This window comes from Dipodomys ordii, unplaced genomic scaffold (genome assembly GCF_000151885.1).
Source record: "Dipodomys ordii isolate 6190 unplaced genomic scaffold, Dord_2.0 Scaffold28, whole genome shotgun sequence".
Taxonomy (NCBI): Eukaryota; Metazoa; Chordata; class Mammalia; order Rodentia; family Heteromyidae; genus Dipodomys; species Dipodomys ordii.
This window is the reverse complement of record NW_012267244.1, coordinates 12,248,994-12,270,241: the sequence shown is the minus strand read 5'-3', so window position 1 is coordinate 12,270,241 and position 21,248 is coordinate 12,248,994. Positions and strand designations below refer to the sequence as shown.

The following is a 21,248-nucleotide window of genomic DNA, read 5'->3' as shown; positions in this document are numbered from 1 at the left end:
CACACACACACACACACACACAGAGAGTACCCCCAAATGCTCAGGTGTTAGTAACGGTGAGGGAAATTAGCACTGACACTTTCTGCTTGTTTAGTATAAATGGTGAGCTGCTTTTTGGAGAATATAATAAGTATAAAGACCTGAAAATATACATGTATATTCCATTTCTAAGAACTTATATCAAGAAAATAATAAAGGGTTTGAAAAAGACTTCATAGGAATATTTATCCAAGCACTGTCACTCATAGTAAGATGTTGGAAATAACTGACATGTGCTGACATACCCAAAAAAAGGGATCAATTAAATGTCATACAACCGCCGGGTGCTGGTGACTCATACCTGTAATCCTAGCTTCTCAGAAGGCTGAGATCTGAGGATTCGGTTCAAAGCCAGCATAGGGAAAGGGGTAAAAAAAGTCCATGAGACTCTTATCTCCAACTAATTACCAGAAAAACTGGGGTAGTGCCATGGCTCAAAGTGGTAAAGTGGTAAGTCTTGAGCAAAAAGAGCTCAGGGACAGCATCCAGGCCCTAAATTCAAGCCCCATGACTAACCAAAAAAAAATTTCTTTTTCATATAACCCGGAAGTAGACTATGTGATAGTTATGTATATTATGGAAGGATGTCTTATTACATTAAAATTATAAGTTGGCAATCTCATATTTGCAAAAAAAAAAAGCATTTCTACTGTAGAAGAAATTTTGGAAGTGGGTAACATATAAGCTTTCGTGGAGAGTACACCGTATATTTCTAATATTTTCATTTGATTGTCATTATTTTGTTTCTTATGGGAAACATGCATTGATGCCATAATTTATAAGACCAAGCTCTTTTTTTATTATTGAAAGAGAAAACTAGGGATATTGTGACAATCATTGGGGCTATGGAAATATTGTTGAGTAGTATTTCTCTTTTCTTTCTGTGATCATGTTATTCATCTTGCATTCTAGGCTTAGCTCACATGCTATGCAACCTGGCTAAATGAAAAGATTTAAAAATCCTCCCAGTTCAATTGCTGTGGCAACTTGAGAGTTGAAAGAAACCTTTTATATAATTTAACCTAGTCCTTTTTGCTTTACAAAATATAGAACCTGAGCAGGACTCCAAGATGGAGTCAATAGTACCACTGAAGGAAAAGAAACTAATGGATGTCAAACAGTAGATGCCAAACTGGATTTTGATGAGGGACTTCACCCCAAAAGGCATTGCTGGAGCATTTCGGAGAGGTTATGACCGGTACTTCAACAAGTACATCAATGTGAAGAAAGGGAACATCGCTGGGGTCAACATGGTGCTGGCTTGCTATGTACTTTTTCAACTACTCGCATTGCTACAGGGAGCTTCAACATGAATGGCATCTCAAGTACCACTGAAGAGCCCATGAGGCTACCTGTATTCTTGATGGATGCTGTCTGGCCTGGCTCCCATCTGTCAACTTAATCACAGCGGAGTCCTTTCACATTCTAAGACAATTATTGCTCAATAAAAGGTGACTGGTACTGCTGTCACTGTTTGGCACCCCCCAAAAAATATATAGAACCTGAGATGGTCCAATGGAATGAGTGACTTACCTAAGGTCAAAAGGTTAGTTGGACAACTACTGTCCAATCTCCTAGATTCCAACTTCATTTATTTCTAAGAAACTGATCAATGATCCTGACTGCCACACTATCTTAGGTAGGGTATATGGCAGCTCTTTCAAAAGAGTAACCCTAAGTCAGTTATTGACATAGCACCACAGTGAACTTCCTAGTGAAGAAACAAAATGTTCTTATCAGAGAACAGATATTTTGAAACAAACACTAGGTTCTGTGATTAAGTCACTTACGTCCTGAGAAGCAAGGACCAACAGAAATATATGCCTTCGTGTAAAAAAAACCTAGTATATTTGTGGTAGATCACTTGATTTTAACAATGTAATAACTGCATGGCTTTTTATGTATTTATTTTTTCCTTATATAAACAGCACTGTGAAATGATGTGTCAACAGTTATCAAAATGTGGTCTGTAAACCATGAGAGTAAAGGTTTTACTCTTTCAAAGAGTCCAGTCTTTAAGGTTAAAAATCTTTCATAGCACCAAGGCATTATGTATCATTTTTTTCCTTGCTGACATTTATATTGATGAAAAGCAATGCTGGATAAACTGCGAGGCTTTTCTACAAGTCAAAGCAGTGGCACCAACTATGTCCATAGTTATATTCTTTATGACTCTACTCTTTTTTTTGGGTGGGGTCCAGTCGTGGGGCCTGAACTCTGGGCCTGGGCGCTGTCCCTCAGCTCTTCAGCTCAATGCCAGCGCTCTACCACTTAAGTCACAGTACCACTGCCGGCTCTTTTCTTTTTGCTTATGTGGTGCTGAGGAATTGAACCCAGGGCCTCATACATGCAAGGCAAGCACTGAGCCACCTTCCCAGCCCCGACTCTACTTTTATATGAAAAAAAATCCTTGATGTAATAGTAAAATCTCTCACCTTCTGCATATTTTTGTGGCCAAGAACAATAAAACCTCCCCTTTCCCTTTGCCTCACTGGGATTTGAGCTCAAGGTTTCATGCTAGTTTGGGTAAGCCACACCTCCAGCCCTTTTTGCTCCAGTTATTTTGAGACAGGATAGATTGCCCCAAATATTGACGATTCCAAAGTATAGCTGGGATGATAGACACAATCTATCATGCCAGGGTTTTCCTGTTCAGAAGGGAGTCTAACTTTTTTCCTTGAGGTTGCCCTGGGACTATTGGTTCAGAGGAGGATCTTGTGAACTTTGGCCTCAAACCACAAGCCTCCAAATTTCAGCTTCCAAAGCAGGTGGAATTCCAGGTATATGCCATCAGGCATACACATATATGTATATATGTAGCTTGGTTACATAAAGCACTTCTGTTGTTTGCCAGAGCCCAATAACTGTCCAGGGGATTTCAATATCCAATATCCAATATCTATCACCAAATGGTGTTTCATAAACATCATTTATTTTTAGGTAAGATTTCACTATGTAGCCCAGGCTATTCTTGATCTTGCTATATAGCCCAGGCTGGCTTCATATTACCATCCTGCCTCAGTCTCCAGTACCATATTGCTTGGTATTCCATTTTTACTTGATCAAACTATTGATAGATATATCCGTGTTATTCTGACTTAAGTATATGGCAGAAACTGTCAAAAATGTAATAAAGTGTGACTGTCATTTCCAGGAATACAGTTGACAGAATGTTGTTAGTGACAAAATTCTATCTTTCAAATGAAAAGCAGAATTTTGGCAGTCTTCTAACAGTCAAAGACTTTTCTAATGGGACAGATAATGACATTAAGAAATGTAATTGTTTGACATCATATAATACAATATGTCAGTTCCAGGAAGAACTATGTAACCCAGTGCAACATTAATTTTCAAATGATTTCCTTCATGTTATAAAGTCATGCATTGGTAGAAGACCAATTAAAAATGCAAGATGCTCCCAATGGATTTTAAGTGTGGGTTCAGATTTCACTTTGCAACTAAACTTTTAAAAACTACTATCTGTCAAACGGTGTGATACCAAACAACATCCATGATTACTTATAAAAGTTATTGAATAGTTTTCCTTCCAACTATATCTGAAAGTCGGGTAAAATGTTCTTTATTTTCTCAAGCTAAATCAAAATAGTATACCAAATTAAATGTGGAAGCAGACGTCTGAATCCAGCTATCTTGTATTATCAGATATTACTTTTGCAAAAATGCAAAATAATGGCACTCCTAAAATAACTATATCAAAACCAGAAAATAAAGTGTTGTGGCAACATGGAGAAGTTGGAATCCTTATACATTGACTATGGGAATGTAAAATGTAAAATAGTATGGTGGCTCCTCAAAATACGGAACATAGAATTACCATGTAAGTCAGCAACTTTTCCTTGGCGCATACAGCCCAAGGAATTGAAAGCAGGCCCCAAACACATATTTGCACAAATGTGATAGCAGCATTATTGTCAAGAACCAAAGGACAGATACAACCCAAGTGTCCATTGGGTAAACAAAATATTTCTGTACAGAACCCACTTAACTAAGAAATACTTCTCCTTTTTTATGCTGCTTCTGGGCTTGAACTTAGGGCCTAGGTGCTGTCTCTGAGCTTTTTTTTTGCTACAGCTCGACTACTTGAGCCACAGCTCCACTTCCAGTTTTTTGGTAGTTAATTAAGATACGAGTTTCCTTGGCCTTCGTTCCCCTGCTGGCTTTGACCCATGAGTCTCAGATCGCAGCCTCCTAAGTAGTTAGGATTACAGGTGTGAGCCACTGGTGCCCAGTATCTAAGAAATACTTTATAAATACCTCCAGTTTTAAGTTCTTTTATGGTAAGTATGGGCAGATACAATCCACATAAATGCAAGCTCTTAGGTTCTCAGCAATTTTGAGAGGTACAGGGGTTCTGAGACTAAAAAGTTTGAGATCAGCTGTCTTTCACAAAGATTCATTCTGTTCCTCACATAGTCATTATGTGACTTCTTTCATTTGTTGGTATTGCTTCATTTGATAGTGATAGCTATTATACCAACTTGCAGCAGGGAGACCAGCAAAACCTTAAAAGACAGCCTAAAATATGGTCACGATCATCACATCAAGTCTTCACTGCTGTTCCCTGGACTCATGAGAACTACAAAGATTCAGAAACACAAAGCTCCTTTCAAAAGTGGCAATGTACAATAGAGAACTATAAAAAAAAACACATAAATGATGGTGTGTTCCAAAGTAGTGTTGTAGATATCAAGGGAATAAAGAAAAACCTCACACATTTGTTTTCTTCTGCTGAGCCTTCAGTTTGGAGATTTGGGCAAGAGGGGTGGCGGCGTCATTGTTTCCCCAAACCAGTGCCTCCGTGCCAAGAATTTCATTCTCTCACCATCTTGTTACTGGAGGGTTGCAGAGGGGTGTGGTTATGAGAGCAAGGAAGCAATCCTAGCCAGCAGCAGCCCCGGCAGCCTGAAACCACGCACAAGCTACAGTAATTCTGGGCGAAGTCAGGAGGGGGAAAGAAAACCCAGACGGAAGTTAGAAAGCACAAGCGGAAATAAATCACAAGACCAGAGCAGTTTCGTGCGCGGACGGGAACGGCCAGCGTGCTGACAGTGTGCGCGCGGGTGCGAGGGGGACCGCTCGGGTTCGAGCGGCGGCTGCGGCATTTTCCAAGCCAGCTCTGCGGTGGCGGGTGTGGGAGAAGGTGGGAGGGTCTTCGTACCCCGCCCATCGTCCCGCATTCATTTCGGGTTGGGTCGGGGTCGGGTCTCCCAGACTGCGGCTGAGGCCCACCCGAACAAAGGGGAATGGGTGTCCTCGGGAGGCACGGGGAAGGGAGGCCCCAGGAGGCCGCGCCAGGTGTTCCGGAGGGGCCGACGGAGCCGGCTGCGGGGAGGGGACGGTGTGAGGAGCACGGCCGGGGCGCGGAGAGGCCGCGCGCGGCCGCCCGGCGTGGCCCAAGCCGCCAGAAGACCCCGCTGAGCTCACGGTCAAGGTTAACGCGCGCACCGGAGGTACCTGTGGAGGCCTCGCACAGCTGAAAGGCACCTGGCGATCATGGGCACACCGAGAGGCCGGCAGCGGCGGACGCGAGCTCCTCCGGTCTAGGGGGTGCAGGAAGAAGGCGGTGCAACCCGGTCTCCCGGGTGCCCACAGTAGGCCTAGCGGAGGAGGCCACAGCGTTGGAACCGGCGGCGGCCAGCCCTGCCAGCGCCCTCCCACGTGCGGCAGCCCCCCGCCGCCCCCGCCCACAGCCACGCCCCTGGCCCGTCTGATCCCGCCCATAGCCACGCCCCTGGCCGTCCTGCCACGCCCTGGGGGCGGAGCCGGCGAGACCTTAGCGTCTGGGAATCTTGCGCGCAGCCTGGTGGGCTGAGGGGGCGGCGGCGGCGGCGGCGGCGGCGTGGGAGCTGGAGAAGTTTGGGAGGTCGCAGGCAGTGCTGGGATCCCCAGCCAGGCTAAAGCCTTGAGGACGAGGGGGCAAGCGGCCCCCTCACGGACGCTCCCCGGCCGTCGGCCGTCGTCTGGCATCCTCTCGCTTGGTAAGGGGCTTCTGTCTGGAAACGGAGCGTCTCCCGCAGCCCCGGACACTGGCCCGCACCACACACCGGCTGCACACCCCGTCTGGGTTGAGGCTAGGCCCGGGTGCGCGAGGGAGGGGGGGAGGCCTGGAGTGGGAGGTGGGTATGAGGAGGAAAAGCCTAGAAGAGGTTGCACAGCTCATTGCTCCTCTGCACCCCATCATCCACCCCCGGGTCTCTCGTCACCTTCTGCCCTGAGGCCTTATTTAGGATTTCTAACTAGCCTGTGGCCTAGAGGCTGGGCTGGCCTTTAAACAACTAATAAACATCCTAGCGGCGGGTACCACACCCTGGCTTTGAATTAGGGAACCTGGGGAGCAGATGGATGATGCGATTTAGTGGAAATAAGCCATTAATGCCGGCTGGCCCTGCGCCTCTGTTTGGATGCGATAGTATTCCATGTGAATGAACCTGACTTCTAGCTTGTGCATGAGAGAGAGCCAGCTCAGCTACTGCAGAGCCCTGGTCGGTTTGTAGTGTCCGTGGGCATGGGCAATGGTTCCCTGACGTGTCTGCTGATTAACTAGATATGCCATTTATCAATAAGAACGTTCCATGATTGAACAACCTTTCTTGAATGTATTTCCTTATCAAATAACTCAGCCTACAAAAGTAGGTGGAGTATAAATTTTTAATACATTTTTTAAAAAAAAATCTCTTGAAATAGAGGCTCACCTTCTGAGTCAGCAGGATGAAACCTTCCTCAACTCAGTACTGAGGCCTTTGGGAGTGAATTTCTGTGTCTTTATGTGCAGTCTTAACCCTTTTATGTATATTTATCATATATTAAGGTTTAATGAGAATCTAAGCTTATACATGTTTTGAAAAAAATTACTGATGCAGCTGGGCGCCAGTGGCTCTCACCTGTAATCCTAGCTACTTAGGAGGCTGAGATCTGAGGATAACAGTTCAAAGCCAGCCCGGGCAGGAAAGTCCATGAGACTCTTATCTCTAATAAACCACCAGAAAACCAGAAGTGGTTCTGTGGCTCAAGTGGTAGACAGCTTACCTTGAACTGAAAAGCTCAGGGGCAGTGCCCAGGCCCAAAGTTCAAGACTTACAACCAAAATAAAATAAAAATTACTGATGCAAGATAGTCTAATACTATTGAGTTTAAATAAAAATATGTAATAAATTTCTGTAATATTAACTCTCCAGATCCCAAAGATTAAGGTAATGAAAGTTTTTTTTTTCTGATTTTGTTTTTGGTGGGTTTTTTTGGTACTTCGAGGAGCTTGAACTCAGGGTGAGGACACTGTCCCTAAGCTCTTTCACTCAAGGCTAGCACTTCACTACTTTGAGCCACTGTGCCACCTCTGGTTTTCTGGTGGTTAATTGGAGGTAAGAGTTTCATGGACTTTCCTGCCTTGGATTTGAAAACTGATCCTCAGATCTCAGCCTCCTGAGTAGCTTGGATTGTTTTTTGTTTTGTTTTGTTGCGAGTCCTAAGACTTGAACTCAGGTCTGGGAGGTGTCCCTGAGCCTCTTTGTGCTCAAAGCTAGTTTCTACCACTTGGACTACAGTGCCACTTCTGGATTTTTCTGGGTAGTTAATTGGAGATAAGAGTCTCATGGACTCTTCTGCCCAGGCTGGCTTCCAGCGGCAATCCGTAGATCTCAGCCTCCTGAGAAGTTAGAATTACCAGGCTATTTCTTTTAACTTTTAATGTAATATATAGCCCTTACCTTTATAATTTCTAACTTTCTTGAGTGATTCCTAGAAATAGCTGGGGCAAATTTGTTCATTTTTCTTATCAAGGAAGTTTAAGCTTCTAAAATGTCATCTATCAAGCACCTTGTTTATGCAGTGATCCGGTTCTTGCGGGAACAAAGTCAGATGGATACATATACTTCTGATGAACAAGAAAGTTTGGAAGGTAGGCACCTGTTTTTTTGTGTTCGTTTGTGTTACAAAGAAAGACCAAAATAGGTACAAGCCTGAGCTTATACTCCATTATAATAAAATCTTAATATTTGTTGATGTCTGAAGCAGAGAGGCAAAATTGTACCTCTTATTTCTGTTTTTTGAAGCATGCTTTGTTTTAAGTAACAACAGACTACTCATTAACAATTGACAATTACCATATCAGCAATATGCCATTCAATAGTATAGGGAATGTCTTTTTTTTAATGACAGCAACTAGGTAAGTATTATTCCCACTTAGCAAATGAGGAGATGAAACCAGAGGAGGTACAAAACACAACAGCTAATATGTGACAAGCTTGAGGTTTAAGTCCTGGTTCCTGCTCTGAAAATATTTTTCTCTTTTTTCTGTAATAACAAAGTATCCAGTTCAGAACTAATACATGAAAGTACCTTAGTCATTGTAATAGCACTATGTAAAAATCTAAATAAATAAACCATTAGTGTGCTCTGACATGTACCTGTTTTGAGACTTGAAAAGATTCCATCCGTGTTTTATGTAAATTTTAAATATTGGATTTGGTGATCTCTAGAGTTGAGCAAGACTTGGATCATAGCATCATGTGTTTACTTGACACCATCTTTATGCTTCATGTTTATGCATTGTAAAATTTAAATACAGCATGACCATAATAAGATATAATTCTGCAGATGAGCTTGTGGTGCTTCAATGAACCTAACTTCTTTGTGGTGTAAAGACTTAATTATTGCAATGAGAATTTGGGAGAATTTAGCAAATAACAGTGTAGTCTGAATTCCCCATCTTGAAACAGCTATATACTTCTCTTGTAAATCTGCTTGAAGGAGGAGAGAATGAAAATTGGGTATTTGCTTTAAATCCGCTTGCAGTCTGGTAGGATGATGTCTTTCTATGTGACAGTGAGAGGAGCAGGTGACGCACAGTTGGAAAACATTGCAATCAGTCCCTTTAATATTAATGTCTTTTTTGTTCTTCTTCACTGTGAGAATGTGTGAAGATAAAGGTGACTGGTTATCTAAGGAAATTGTTGGTGATAGTTGCTCTGTAGCAAACAGATACATGCAATCATTTAATAAAAAGATGTTTCTTTTCTAACCAAAGGCAGTGTATTTTTAAGGGCCAGAAAAAGAGTTGAGAGTATTTTTAAAAACCAAGATGTTATGTCCTATTTTTAGCATGGTATTCAGCCAAAAGTATGTGCCTTCAGCTGTTTGTTATATTTGGCAGTCAGATATTGTGCCAATTGTTTGTGACTGACCCCTATTTTTGACTCTCTAAGTCTAATTTAAATGAACATGAAACCATGTGGAGGTGTCTGCCCACCTTCTAGACATTTTAAAAAGTCCTAGAAAAGAAGCATCTGTCCTAACACTGGCTTTGCCCAATTATAAAGTTTGTGTGTCATCAGCTTTGAGTCTTGTTATTATTGTATGTTATCCATATGGGGACATGGTGATGTACATCTATAATCCCAGCTATGTGGGAAGTAGAGATAGTAGGATTTTGGTTTGAGGCCCACTGTGCCAAAGTTAGCTAGAGACCCTATCTGAAAAACAGACAAAAAAGTAAAAAGTCTAGGGGTGTGACTAGTGGTAGTGTACTTGTTTAGCAAGCTTAGAGCTCTGAGGCCTTGAGTTCAGTCCCCAGTATTGCCAGAGAGGTGGGGAAAGAAAAAGAAAAAAAACATCATGGGTTCCTTTTAGTTGACAACTATGATATCTGCTTCACTTCTGGCTTTTGAAGTTGTTATGCCACTTTCTTAATCATTACTCCTGGTCTTAACTCTGATAGTTCCTCTAGTTCCCTTGGTTCTCAGTTCTTGACTTTTTCTCCTTCAGTGATCTTATACCCTAGGTCATTAGTTCCAATCTTTGGGTGATTTTGCAAAGTCTTGAGGCATTTGTGGTTGGAACACTGTTGGGGGAGCTGGTATTGCTGGCATGTAGTGAGTAAAGAACATGGAGTATGCATGGACCCTGACAAAAAGAATTATCTGATCTAAAATGTCAGTGTGCTTGGGCGCCAGTGGCTCATGCCTGTAATCCTAGCTATTCAGGAGGCTGCGATCTGAGGATCTTGGTTCAAAGCCAGCCAGGGCAGGAAAGTCCATGAGACTCTTATCTCCAATAAATCACTCGAAAACTGGAAGTGGCGCTGTGGCTCAAGTGGTAGAGCACTCGCCTTGAGCTGAAGAGCAGGGACAGCACCCAAGCCCAGAGTTCAAGCCCCATGACTGACAAGAAAGAAAGAAAGAAAGAAAGAAACCCTTCCCTATACCTTATCATTACCAAAATTGCATTTCTCCCATAATCTCTACCTTAAACATTTCACTTCCTCATTATTACTGTCTATCATTCTAGACTACTCCCTTCTAGAATCCCAAAGAATCCTTCCTATCTGTTGATATCTTACTATTCCCACTCTGATTCTTACCCATCTTTATCCTTTTTTTTTTTTTTTTTTGGGTCCGGTCGTGGGCCTGAACTCTGGGCCTGGGTGCTGTTCCTCAGCTTTTCAGCTCAAGGCTAGCACTCTTCCATTAGAGCCACAGTGCCACTTCTGGCTTTTTTTTTTTTTTTTTTCTTATGTGGTGCTGAGGAATCGAACCCAGGGCCTTATGCATGCAAGGCAAGCACTCTACCACTGAGCCACCTTCCCAGCCCTTCTTACCCATTTTAAATTACATGTGGACCATCATAATCATTTTCTTGTATTTCCTTCCCTTTCTTTCAGAATTCACCCTGGCTTAATCTAACTCCATGCCTACATCCAAGTGGCTGAATTGATGGAACAGAATATATAAGTTTGTTAACTGTTGGTATTTGGTATTTGAATTCTTGGCTGTGAAACTCCAGCAGACTTTTTTTTTTTTTTTGGACAGTTGTGGGGCTTGAACTCTGGGCCTGGCCGCTGTCCCTCAGCTCTTCATCTCAAGGCTGGCACTCCACCACTTGAGCCACAGCGTCACTTTCGGTTTTCTGGCGGTTTATTGTAGATAAGAGTCTCTCAGACTTTCCTGTGTGGGCTGGTTTGAACTGCAATCCTCAGAGCTCAGCCTCCTGAGTAACTAAGGATTACAGGCCTGAGCCACCAGCACCTGGCTTTTTTTTTTTTTTTTTTGGTACTCATGGGTCTTGACATCAGGGCCTGGGCTCATGGCTAGCATTCTCCCACTTTGATCCACAGCTCTGTTTCCAGTTTTTTTTGGTGGTTAATTGGAGATAAGAGTCTCAGGGACTTTCCTGCCCCATTAGCTTTGAATCCTGATCCTCATATCTCAATCTGCCAAGTAGCAGGGTTTACAGGCATTGAGCCACCAGTGCCCAGCTCTAGCAGACGTTTAATGTTGCCAGGCAATCATACTATGTGTTCTATACCTTCATATTTTCATTACCCTCGGTGATCAGTTGTATAAGTTCACATGGCTTTTTAGGACATTCCCCCTATACACACAGAAAGATAGGAAGGAAGGAAGGAAGGAAGGAAGGAAGGAAGGAAGGAAGGAAGGAAGGAAGGAAGGAAGGAAGGAAGGAAATAAGAATGAGGAACTTTGGCCTTCTGACAGCTATAAAGAGATTTGTTCTAGTGACAGTAGTATTTCTTTTATGACACGGAATTTTCTCAAGTTCACAATGATTACATAATGTGTTTTGTAGAAGACACATAAAATGTGCAGGAATCTGTTCTATACCATCTGGAAGCACATTGGGTATGTTGGCAACATTCTTGGTTTCTTTCACACTAGAGCACTATCAGGATGGGAATCCTTCTGAGAAGACTGGGTCTGCATTCTTCTTGGCCCTACTCTCCATCATGCTCCTCACTTGTCCATCTCATTTATGCAGGAACCTACCTGGTTTTTCTGCTTCTATTGTTCCACATAGCTTCCCTTTTTTATTTATTTTTATTTTTTTGGTGGTTTTGGATCTTTTTTTTTTAATTGTGAAAATACCATAGAGAGGGGTTACAATTACATGGGCAAGGTAATGAGTGCATTTCTTACCAAGCATTGTTGCCTCCTCCTTTGTTTCCCCTTCCCATCCCATCTCCCCCCACGCTCCCCCCCCCCCCCCGCAAAGTTGTAAAGTTCATTTTCGACATAACATCTTGTACATCTCATTATTGCAAAGGGTCCACCTATATCCCTATTTAAACAATTTGTTTTTTTCCCTTCCCCTCCACAAATTATACCAGCTTCCCTTTTTAATCCATCCCCAGTACTCCTAGAAGACTTCTAGTTCTAAACACAAACATGACTCTTTCACTAAGTCTAAATATTTTATCTTTTTTTTTTTTTTGGTAAGGTATTGGAGTTTGAATTCAGGGTTTTAACTGCTTAGCCAAACTTTCAATCCTTTTTCCTTTAGCTTGTTTTTCAGATAGGATGTCATTCTAACTTTAAACAGATTGTTCTCAAATTGTCCTCCCATCTCTGCCTTCCATGTAGTTGGGACTATAGGTTTTTGCGACCATGCTTGGCTCCCCCTTCCCTGCATTACTAGATTTGAACTTACAGCCTTACACTTGGTAAGTGCTCTACCACTTGAACCACACCTGCAGTCTTTTTTTCTTCAGTAATTTTTCAGATAGGATATCTATCCTCCCGCTCACTCCTCCTATATAGTCCAGATTGTAGGCATATGCCAACATGCCTGATTCCAGCTTGTTCTTTGAGATAAGATCTTTGCTTTCTTTTTTCCTAAGTTTTTTTTTCAGGTGGGGGGAACAGGATGGTAGGGATGGTCTTGAACTGCAGTCTCCCAAATAGTTGGGATTATAGGCATGAACTACCCCAAAGTCCAAATCATTCTCAAATCCATTTCTCATCTGCCTATGTCAGATGACAAACTTCCTTTCTAACATAGTTTCCTTTGTATCCAGTCTTACTCTTATACTCCTCCCTAACAACCACTTACCTTTTCCACTATCATGTGGACAGTGATTTTTTTCCTGTGAGGTTGATTGCTGCTCTCTACCACTTTAGAAGAGCATAGTACACACGGGCACTTGAAAAATTTGCATGAATGAATGAATTTTTAAATACTAACCTACCTTTATGTAAGTGAGTGTGCTGATTAATATTTAGTGCTTCCTTTGTGCTAGATATTTTGTTTCTGTAATTTTTTATTTTTTAATCAAGAGTTCTATTTAAAATATATATACTATTTTGTTTGTTCAAGGGATTAAGACATTGGTGATTAGTTAAATAGATGTTCAGGAGTAACTTGTTAATGACCTGATTTTCTTCCTAGTAGCCTACAAGAATTTTTGGATATATTCAAAAATCATATTCTGTATAATATTTACCTTTTTGGTGAATAAGAAACCATTGTCTTTCCATCAATATTTTGTTTATAAACAAAATTTCTGTGTAGCTGGGCCAGTTAGATTTCCTGTTGCTCTATGTTCATAAGTACTGACAGATTACAGTCCTGTTAGAGAAAAAAAAATTAGTTACTAATTTTTTTCACAAAAAATATTTGTTTCAAGTTGCAATTCAGTGCTTGGAGACAGTTTTTAAAATCAGCCCAGAAGATACACACCTGGCAGTTTCACAGCCTTTGACAGAATTGTTCACCAATTCCATCCATAAGGTATGTTATTATTGTGATGTAAGAATGATGACAATTTAGTTGAGGGACTTAAGTCTATAAGTAAATAACTTCTTTCTGGATATAAGATAGTTTATATGATTTAATTGTGGTCAAAAGTATAGCTTATCCCTTATATACTTTAGATTTTATATTAGTAACATTTTTCTCTCTCACCTTTTATATTCAATGATACATCTTTGTCAACATTTTAAGTCCTTTATAGTGTGAACATTTTCAGATTTCTGACATCTAATTGACATACTTCTAAAACACAAACTACCTTTAAAAACAAAAAGCTTAAAGTCTAGAAAGTAATCTTGCCGAAACAAGTTCATCTGGAATTGAATCATTTGTGAAGTGGATTTCATCAATTTAGTTATTGAAGGGATTCAGGAAAACACAAGTGTTCAGGATCAGTATGAAAACCCTACTTTTCTTATCCCTTCTCCCAAGGACTGTTTTCCTAGTTTTGATTTCTGTCCGTTTCAAGAAATGTAGAGACTATGATGCAATTTGAGGGGTGAGGCTGTAGCTCAGTGGGGGAGTGCTTGCCTCCTCTGTGCAGGGGCTGTGGCCTCTGTAGGAAACCTTGCTTCAATAGCTGAAGTAGACCTTTACTTGCAGGTTTCTGAGGCTGAGACAGCACTTAAACTTGCTTGCTCTTTAGCTACTATCACCATTGACTTTGTACTGATGAGATCTGAATTTACTTTCATTTTTCCTTTCATGAAGTTATAATTGACTTTTATACTCTTAAGTAAAACTTTTTTCCCGTTTTACTATATCTCTCTGATTATTTTATTTGTAAGAAATTTGTTGCATGCAATTTTTAAAATATAGTTGCTCCCTAGGACAGCTACTGCAATGTTATTTATGGTGTCATCGTCCTTCTGCAGTCCTCCCATGCAGCTGTGGCTTACTTAGCAGACTGTGGCAGCAGCAGTTTAGGACTTATCTGAAACAGCCTCCACATTATATAACTAATAAGAAATACTTGTCTCACTTAGTGTACTTGTATGGTATTTTGGTCACTTTTATAATACTGGTTTTCTTTTGCTATCCATAACTCTTCTCATTGGCTGCCTGAGGCCATCTGCCTGTACTGATAATTTTGTATGGCTTTGAATGATATTATAATTATCAAAATGGCCTGGCAGAAAAAGAGCTCCCCTGAAGTTGCCTAGATTTTTAAAAATCTATAATAGAAGGAACCCTAAGAGCAAGTACTGTAGGACAGTATTTTGTCTTTGAACTACTGTATATGTAGTTAACCTCTTGAAGTTTTCCATTTCATTTCTACTCTCTTTATTCCAATATTTTCTACTGGGATAAAGTGATTAATAAAGATTTTTTTTAAAAGACAAAGATAAAACTTTTTGTCAGTGATTTTATACTTTTGAATGCTTGTGCTATATTTATGTTAGATCTATCCATTTTCTTGAAACTTTAGTGAAGACAAAGGCAATGGTAGATATATTTTAAGTAATGCATAGCTGCAATAGCTATAAATTACACTATTTTCAAAATTGTAAGCTGGGCACTGGTGGCTCATGCCTGTAATCCTAGCTACTCAGGAGGCTGAGATCTGAGGATTGCAGTTCAAACCAGCTTAGGCGAGGAAAGTCTGTGAAGCTCTCATCGCTGATGAACCATCAGCAAACCAGAAGTGGCACTGTGGCTCAAGTGGTAAAGTGATAGCCTTGAGCAAAAAGAGCTCAGGGACAGCACCCACGCCCACAGTTCAAGCCCCACAACCAAAACAAAAGAAAAATTTTAGACTTATTTTGAACTTTAGGGTCAAGTTTAAAAGTAATGCAATTTCAAAAAGAGGTTTTCAAAAATGAAAAAAAATACATTGGGTTTTTAGTTCCACTCAAAAGTATTTCTGAATTTTCCACTCTTAATTTTCCTTTGTTTTGAACCTTATTAATGCAAAAATAGTTTGAGGATGATACTAAATGCCAAACAAAAACTTTATAAAGGCTTCTATTTTAGAACAAAATTAGTATATATTCATTGTTTTAAATATTCTATAGCTATGTACCTGTGACTCATGACTCGTGTGTGTGTGTGTGTGTGTGTGTGTGTGTGTGTGTGTGTGTGTGTGTGCCTAGCTAATCAAGGGGCTTGAGATCTGAGGAATGCAATTCAAAGCAAAAGTTCGTGAGCCTCTTATCTCCAGTCACTCACCAGAAAAATAAATAAATAAAAAGAAAGAAAAAGAAGAAGCCAGAAGTGCAGATGTGGCTTAACTGGTAAAATGCTAGCCTTGAGCACAAAAAAGCACCAGGTTCTGAATTCAAGTCTCAGAAATATGTTTACATGTTTTTGTGTTTTTTATTTTATCACATTGCTACAGATTGAATGCACAGCCTTGCACATGTTAGGCTAGTACTCTACTACTGAGCTACATTCTCAGCTCCTCCCAATACTAGATTAGATATTATTGTTAACCTTTTGGTATTAGAGTTGTTTTTTCATTGCTAATACTAAGGTTTGAAATCAAAATCTTTTGTTTGCTCCGCTAGTATTCTGCCACTTGAATCATGCCTCCTGTCCAGCTTTTACTGGTTATTTTGACGATTGGAATCTTACAGACTTTTCTGCCTGGGCTGACTTGGAACCTCAATCTTCAGGATCTTAGAGTAGCTAAGATTATAAGTGTGAGCCAACTGTGCCTTGCTTCTAGTCTTTGTGTGTGTATGTATGTGTGCCTGTACATATTTAAATAATGATCATTACCATAAATTTTTTTATTGGTAAACTGATTTTTGACTTTTTGTATCTTTTAGATAAGATAGTAATAAAGATTTTTCTTCAAAAGTTTCCCTAGTAGAAACATTCCATTTTTTTTTCTTAAAGTAGAACTGCTGGGGTTGGGAAAAGCAAATTAAAAAATCGATTCACAGTACTTAGAAAAACTCAACAGGATCATATTTCCAGTAAAAGTATGTAAGAAGACTTCTCCTCACTTCTTATTAACACTAGTATTTAGGTGTTAGATTTATATAAAGTGGAAATACAGGTAAGTTACCAAAATGTGTCAAATTATTATTTCTTCATTTATAGTATTCTAGGATGACTTTGTAGTCAAACAGAAGTACATTGACTCCTATTTGCTTTCAGAATGACATTTTGCCCCTCTCCAACTCAGTTCCTGAAGATGTGGGGAAAGCTGATCAATTAAAAGACGAAGGTAAGTATTTTAAAAAGAATGATTTATTTAGTAAAATCTTCTGGAGAGAGTAATTGTTAGTTGACAGGTTGCTTTATGTGACTGGCCTGTCACAAGTTCACATGATGTTCGTGAAGGAGAAATGAATGTGATGGCAAAAAAAACTTGGACAAGCAGAACCTGGTCTCTCATAAAACTTTCAGAACAGATCACTTAGGGGGCTGTTTACTACATTGTCTGCTTGTACTCTAGAATTCCATATTCTTCTTTATGCTAATCAAAGGGGAAATTAACTTTCAGTATTTTAACTTTCATGCATTCTGTGTTCTTCTTTGAAGTTTGTTAATGTATGTATATAATACCTTTACTAGTAGCTGACTATTGAAACATTCTTGCTCTTTTATAAGTAAGTCAAAAGTAAGGTGTTTTTTTTTTTGTTGTTGTTGGTCATGGGGCCTGAACTCTGGGCCTGGGCTCTGTCCCTCAGCTCTTCAGCTCAAGGCTAGCACTCTTCCATTAGAGCCACAGTGCCACTTCTGGCTTTTTCTAATTATGTGGTGCTGAGGAATCGAACCCAGGGCCTCATGCATGCAAGGCAAGCATTCTACCACTGAGCCACCTTCCCAGCCCAATATTAAGGATTTGTATTTAGTTTTTCTAGTCTTTTCAAGGGGTAGAGGAGTGCCAGGTTAGACCTACAAAATTTGTATTATGATGGTATAAGGCACAGACCTTGTCCCTTGAAGTAAATGAAAGCCACCAACTTCCTTGTTATTAGGAAATATGCTATGTACAGAAGCTATATGTGGACCATTTTTTGGTCTCCTTTGTTTCAATTAAGTAGTTGAGGTCCTTTTTCTTTTTAATCAGTTGGTGTTTTAAAAGTTATATGGAAAAGAGTATGATTTTCTTGTTCCTTGGGCCTGGTCATCTCCCTAAGCATCAAATATACATCTGTGTCATTGTTTTTAGTAGCTGGGCAGTGTCACAGGGTACTGTTGCTTGCTACCATGAGTTTCCTAGAAAGGTACCTTGGTAATCCTCAGTAACACTGTTTTGGATGGATGTCTTCATTTATTCTATTTGTTTTTGTTTTTTTGAAATATGTAGCCTTAATCTCATGGTGCTCCTTCCTCAGCCTCCTTAGAATTATAAGTATGCACCACCGACCTGACTCGGAATCTTCTTCCTTCCACTACTTTTTGGTTATATTTTGAGGGTTACATTATAGAGTGCTGTTTCCAATAAGTAGATTTGTTTTAGTTTTCATTTTATTTCCTCTGAAAACTGCTACCACTACAGTGGCTTAAATCATAGAACAATATAACCTCACAGATTACATGCAAAACAAACCAGATCTTATCAATATTCCCCTAAGAATTTGGACTTAACTATCTAGATAATAAATGCATTTTCATGTATTAGTTTCTGATTGCACAACTTAATATGTTTTTTTCCACTCAGGTTTTTGTAGTACATGAAATCTTCAGTAGTGAAATATGTTTTTTGCTAGTATGTGCATACTATATATATGTTATATATAAATACATATATAGTATATATATATATATACATATACATGTATAATATATAGCTTATTATTAATATGTGTATGGATACAGTATATTTTTGCACTTGGGTTTACTTCTAGTAATAATGTTGAGTAAACATTAAATTAAAATGGTATTTTTGTCTATCTTCCTGTATGGAAGAATGTTGAGAATTGCATTCCCTTTCAAATATTATTTTTGACATCATGTAAGATGAGGGTTAGGTGAACATGTTGGGTTAGACTCATTTAATATGAGTCTAACCCAATAATAGTCAGAATTATTTACTATTTTTGTCTTTAACTAAAAGCTTATATTCCTTGTTTTCATTAAGACATTTCATCTCAGACATGTTACATGTAAAGTTAAAATGATTGGCATTTCATCTAGTTTTTTTTTATTAGTGGAAAAACAAATGACTCTGGTAGATTGTCAAGCATAAGGTTATTCCAGGCTATGTGTTGTACATATCTGACTGTATTAATAAAGGATTGTAGCTACAACTGGGCACCAGTGGCTCATGCCTGTAATCCCAGCTATGCAGGAGGCTGAGATCTGAGAATCATGGTTCCAAGCCAGCTGGGGCAGAAAACTCTGTGAGATTCTTTTTTCTTTTCTTTCTTTTTTTTTTTTTTTTTGGTCGGTTATGGGGCCTGCACTCTGGGCCTGGGCACTGTCCCTCAGCTCTTCAGCTCAAGTCTAGTGCTCTACCACTTGAGTCACAGCGCCACTTCTGGCTTTTTCTGCCTATGTGGTACTGAGGAATCGAATCCAGGGCCTCATGCATACAAGGCAAGCACTCTACCATTGAGCTACCTTCCCAGCCCCCTCTGTGAGATTCTTTTTTTTTTTTTTAATAAGTTTTTTTATTGTGAAAAATACCCTGCAGAGGGGTTACAATGACATGAGCAAGGTAATGAGTAATTTCTTATCAAGCATTGTTGCCTCCTCCTTTGTTTTTCCCTTACCATCTCTGCCCTCCCATCTCCACAACTACACTTTCCCTCTACCTCTGTGAGATTCTTTTTTTTTTTGGTCATGGAGCTTGAACTCTGGGCTTGGGCGCTGTCCCTGTGCTCTTCAGCTCAAGGCAAGCGCTCTACTGCTTGAGCCACAGCACCATTTCTGATTTACTAGGGGTTTATTGGAGATGAGAGTCTCACGGACTTTTCTGCCGGGGCTGACTTTGAACCTTGATCCTCAGATCTCAACCTCCTGTGTAGCTAGGATTACAGGCGTGAGCCACCAGCACCTGGCCTCTGTGAGATTCTTATATCCAATAAATGACCAGAAAACTGAAGGTGGAATTGTGGCTCAAAGTTATAGAATGCTAACTGTGAACAAAAGAGCTCCGGGATTGTACTCAGGCCCTGAGTTCAAGCCCCATGACCAACAACAAAAAAGGATTGATCTTAGTTATATAGTATCTTCCTAGAACACTGCTTTCAAATATTTCATATATTTGGCTTTTGAAGAGCTGCAGAAAAAGCAGAAGAAATCAGGAAGAGTTTCTTGCTATCATTACCTAATAGGTCACAGAAGTAGAGAAGTATCTCACTGGGTTCTGAAATGAAGACACAATTCTTAGAGGAGAATTGGTATAAAGTGTGACACCAATGCTTCATTGTTGTATTTACTTTCTTCACAGATTTCATTCATGTCATGTATTTTCATATGCTGAATATTTTGTGACTTGAAGCTTTTAAATTATTAAATTATATTATGCATATATTTTAACATATATATGTACTTTATAGTAGCTATATTTCTAAGGTAGTATATAGGAAAAAACCACAATAAATGGGGTAGTAATAATGATAAGAATAATAAAATGTGACCCAAAACAAAAAAGCCACACTACAACAACAGAAATCTTAATCACTCAAAAAAAATAAAATAATTGGAATAGAAATCTAAGAACCCCAGGCTAATATATCTAATTTTTTGCTTAAGCAAAAAAAGTTACATTTACCCCTCTCCATTCCCTTGGAAGGCTTAATATTCATGTTTTTTCCCTGGGAAAAAGAAACCCAAATTAATTTTTGTAGTTAGAGAAAACAGGTTTTGTGGGGTATAATTTACATACCATAAATTTTATTCCTTTACCAAATATAGTTCATTGGTTTATAGTGTATTTTCAGAGTTGTGCAGTTATTACCAGAATCAATTATAGATAACTTTTTGTCATTGTAAAAGGAAATTAGGTACTTATTAACTGTTATTTTTTATACTCTGTTTCCTAATTTACAGTAACTTTCCTGTGATTTGAGGGGCTTTGTCCTCTTGTGTTTCCTTTATCCTTCCTATTCACTGCAAACTTTCACCTGACCTTTTATTAAGCACAGAAAATTGAAGCTGGGCGCCAGTGGCTCATACCTGTTATCCTAACTACTCAGGAGGCTGAGATCTGAGGATCACGGTTCAAAGCCAGCCCAGGCAGGAAAGTCCATGAGACTCTTATCTCCAATAAACCACTAGTAAACTAGAAGTGGCACTGTGGCTCTAGTGGTAGAGTGCTTGCTTTGAGCTGAAGAGCTCAGGGATAGCGCCCAAGCCAGAGTTCAAGCCCCACAACCGATGAAAAAAATCCTACAAAACAAAACAATAAAACAAAAAAGTGGAAGGCATTGTAGAGGCCTCTGAGATATAAATCCTTTGTAGCAATTTTTCTGATGTTTCTAGTTGTAAATATTGGCTTTCACAAACACAGAGGATACTGTCCTCCTCCCCTATTTAATGGTAGTGAAGAGATAGTTGCAGGAAATCCCTTATTTTGCTGACCAGTTGCTAAATTGCTGCCAGATGTATCTACAGATGTCCTTCCTGAAAATCAGTAATCTGTAGGTCAGCCACAATATATAAAATTCTGCCTTTCTAGAAAGTAATCTCCTAAAATCCCCTTTAAAAAAGATTCTATCTCTGGAAAGATAGCTCATAGAAATATCATC

The 21,248-nt window shown here is 39.7% G+C and overlaps 2 protein-coding genes and 1 pseudogene across 4 annotated transcripts in view; 2 read left to right on the top strand and 1 right to left on the bottom strand.

Annotated features, from left to right (window-relative positions):
- Nln (neurolysin (metallopeptidase M3 family)) overlaps nucleotides 1-5,703 on the bottom strand; it is an 88,500-nt gene extending 82,797 nt beyond the window's left edge. For both annotated transcript variants that reach the window (XM_013015915.1, XM_013015916.1), the window contains exon 1: nucleotides 5,515-5,703. In XM_013015915.1, the coding sequence (XP_012871369.1) occupies nucleotides 5,515-5,555 (41 nt within the window). In that variant the 5' untranslated portion in view covers nucleotides 5,556-5,703. The remainder of the gene's footprint in view (nucleotides 1-5,514) is intronic.
- LOC105985386 lies at nucleotides 1,095-1,522 on the top strand (annotated as a pseudogene).
- Nucleotides 5,704-5,914: 211 nt separating the features above from the next.
- Nucleotides 5,915-21,248, top strand: part of Sgtb (small glutamine-rich tetratricopeptide repeat (TPR)-containing, beta) — a 28,745-nt gene continuing 13,411 nt past the window's right edge. For both annotated transcript variants that reach the window (XM_013015959.1, XM_013015958.1), the window contains exons 1-4: nucleotides 5,915-6,038; nucleotides 7,837-7,954; nucleotides 13,472-13,575; nucleotides 16,702-16,771. In XM_013015959.1, coding sequence (XP_012871413.1) covers nucleotides 7,855-7,954; nucleotides 13,472-13,575; nucleotides 16,702-16,771 — 274 coding nt within the window. In that variant the 5' untranslated portion in view covers nucleotides 5,915-6,038; nucleotides 7,837-7,854. The remainder of the gene's footprint in view (nucleotides 6,039-7,836; nucleotides 7,955-13,471; nucleotides 13,576-16,701; nucleotides 16,772-21,248) is intronic.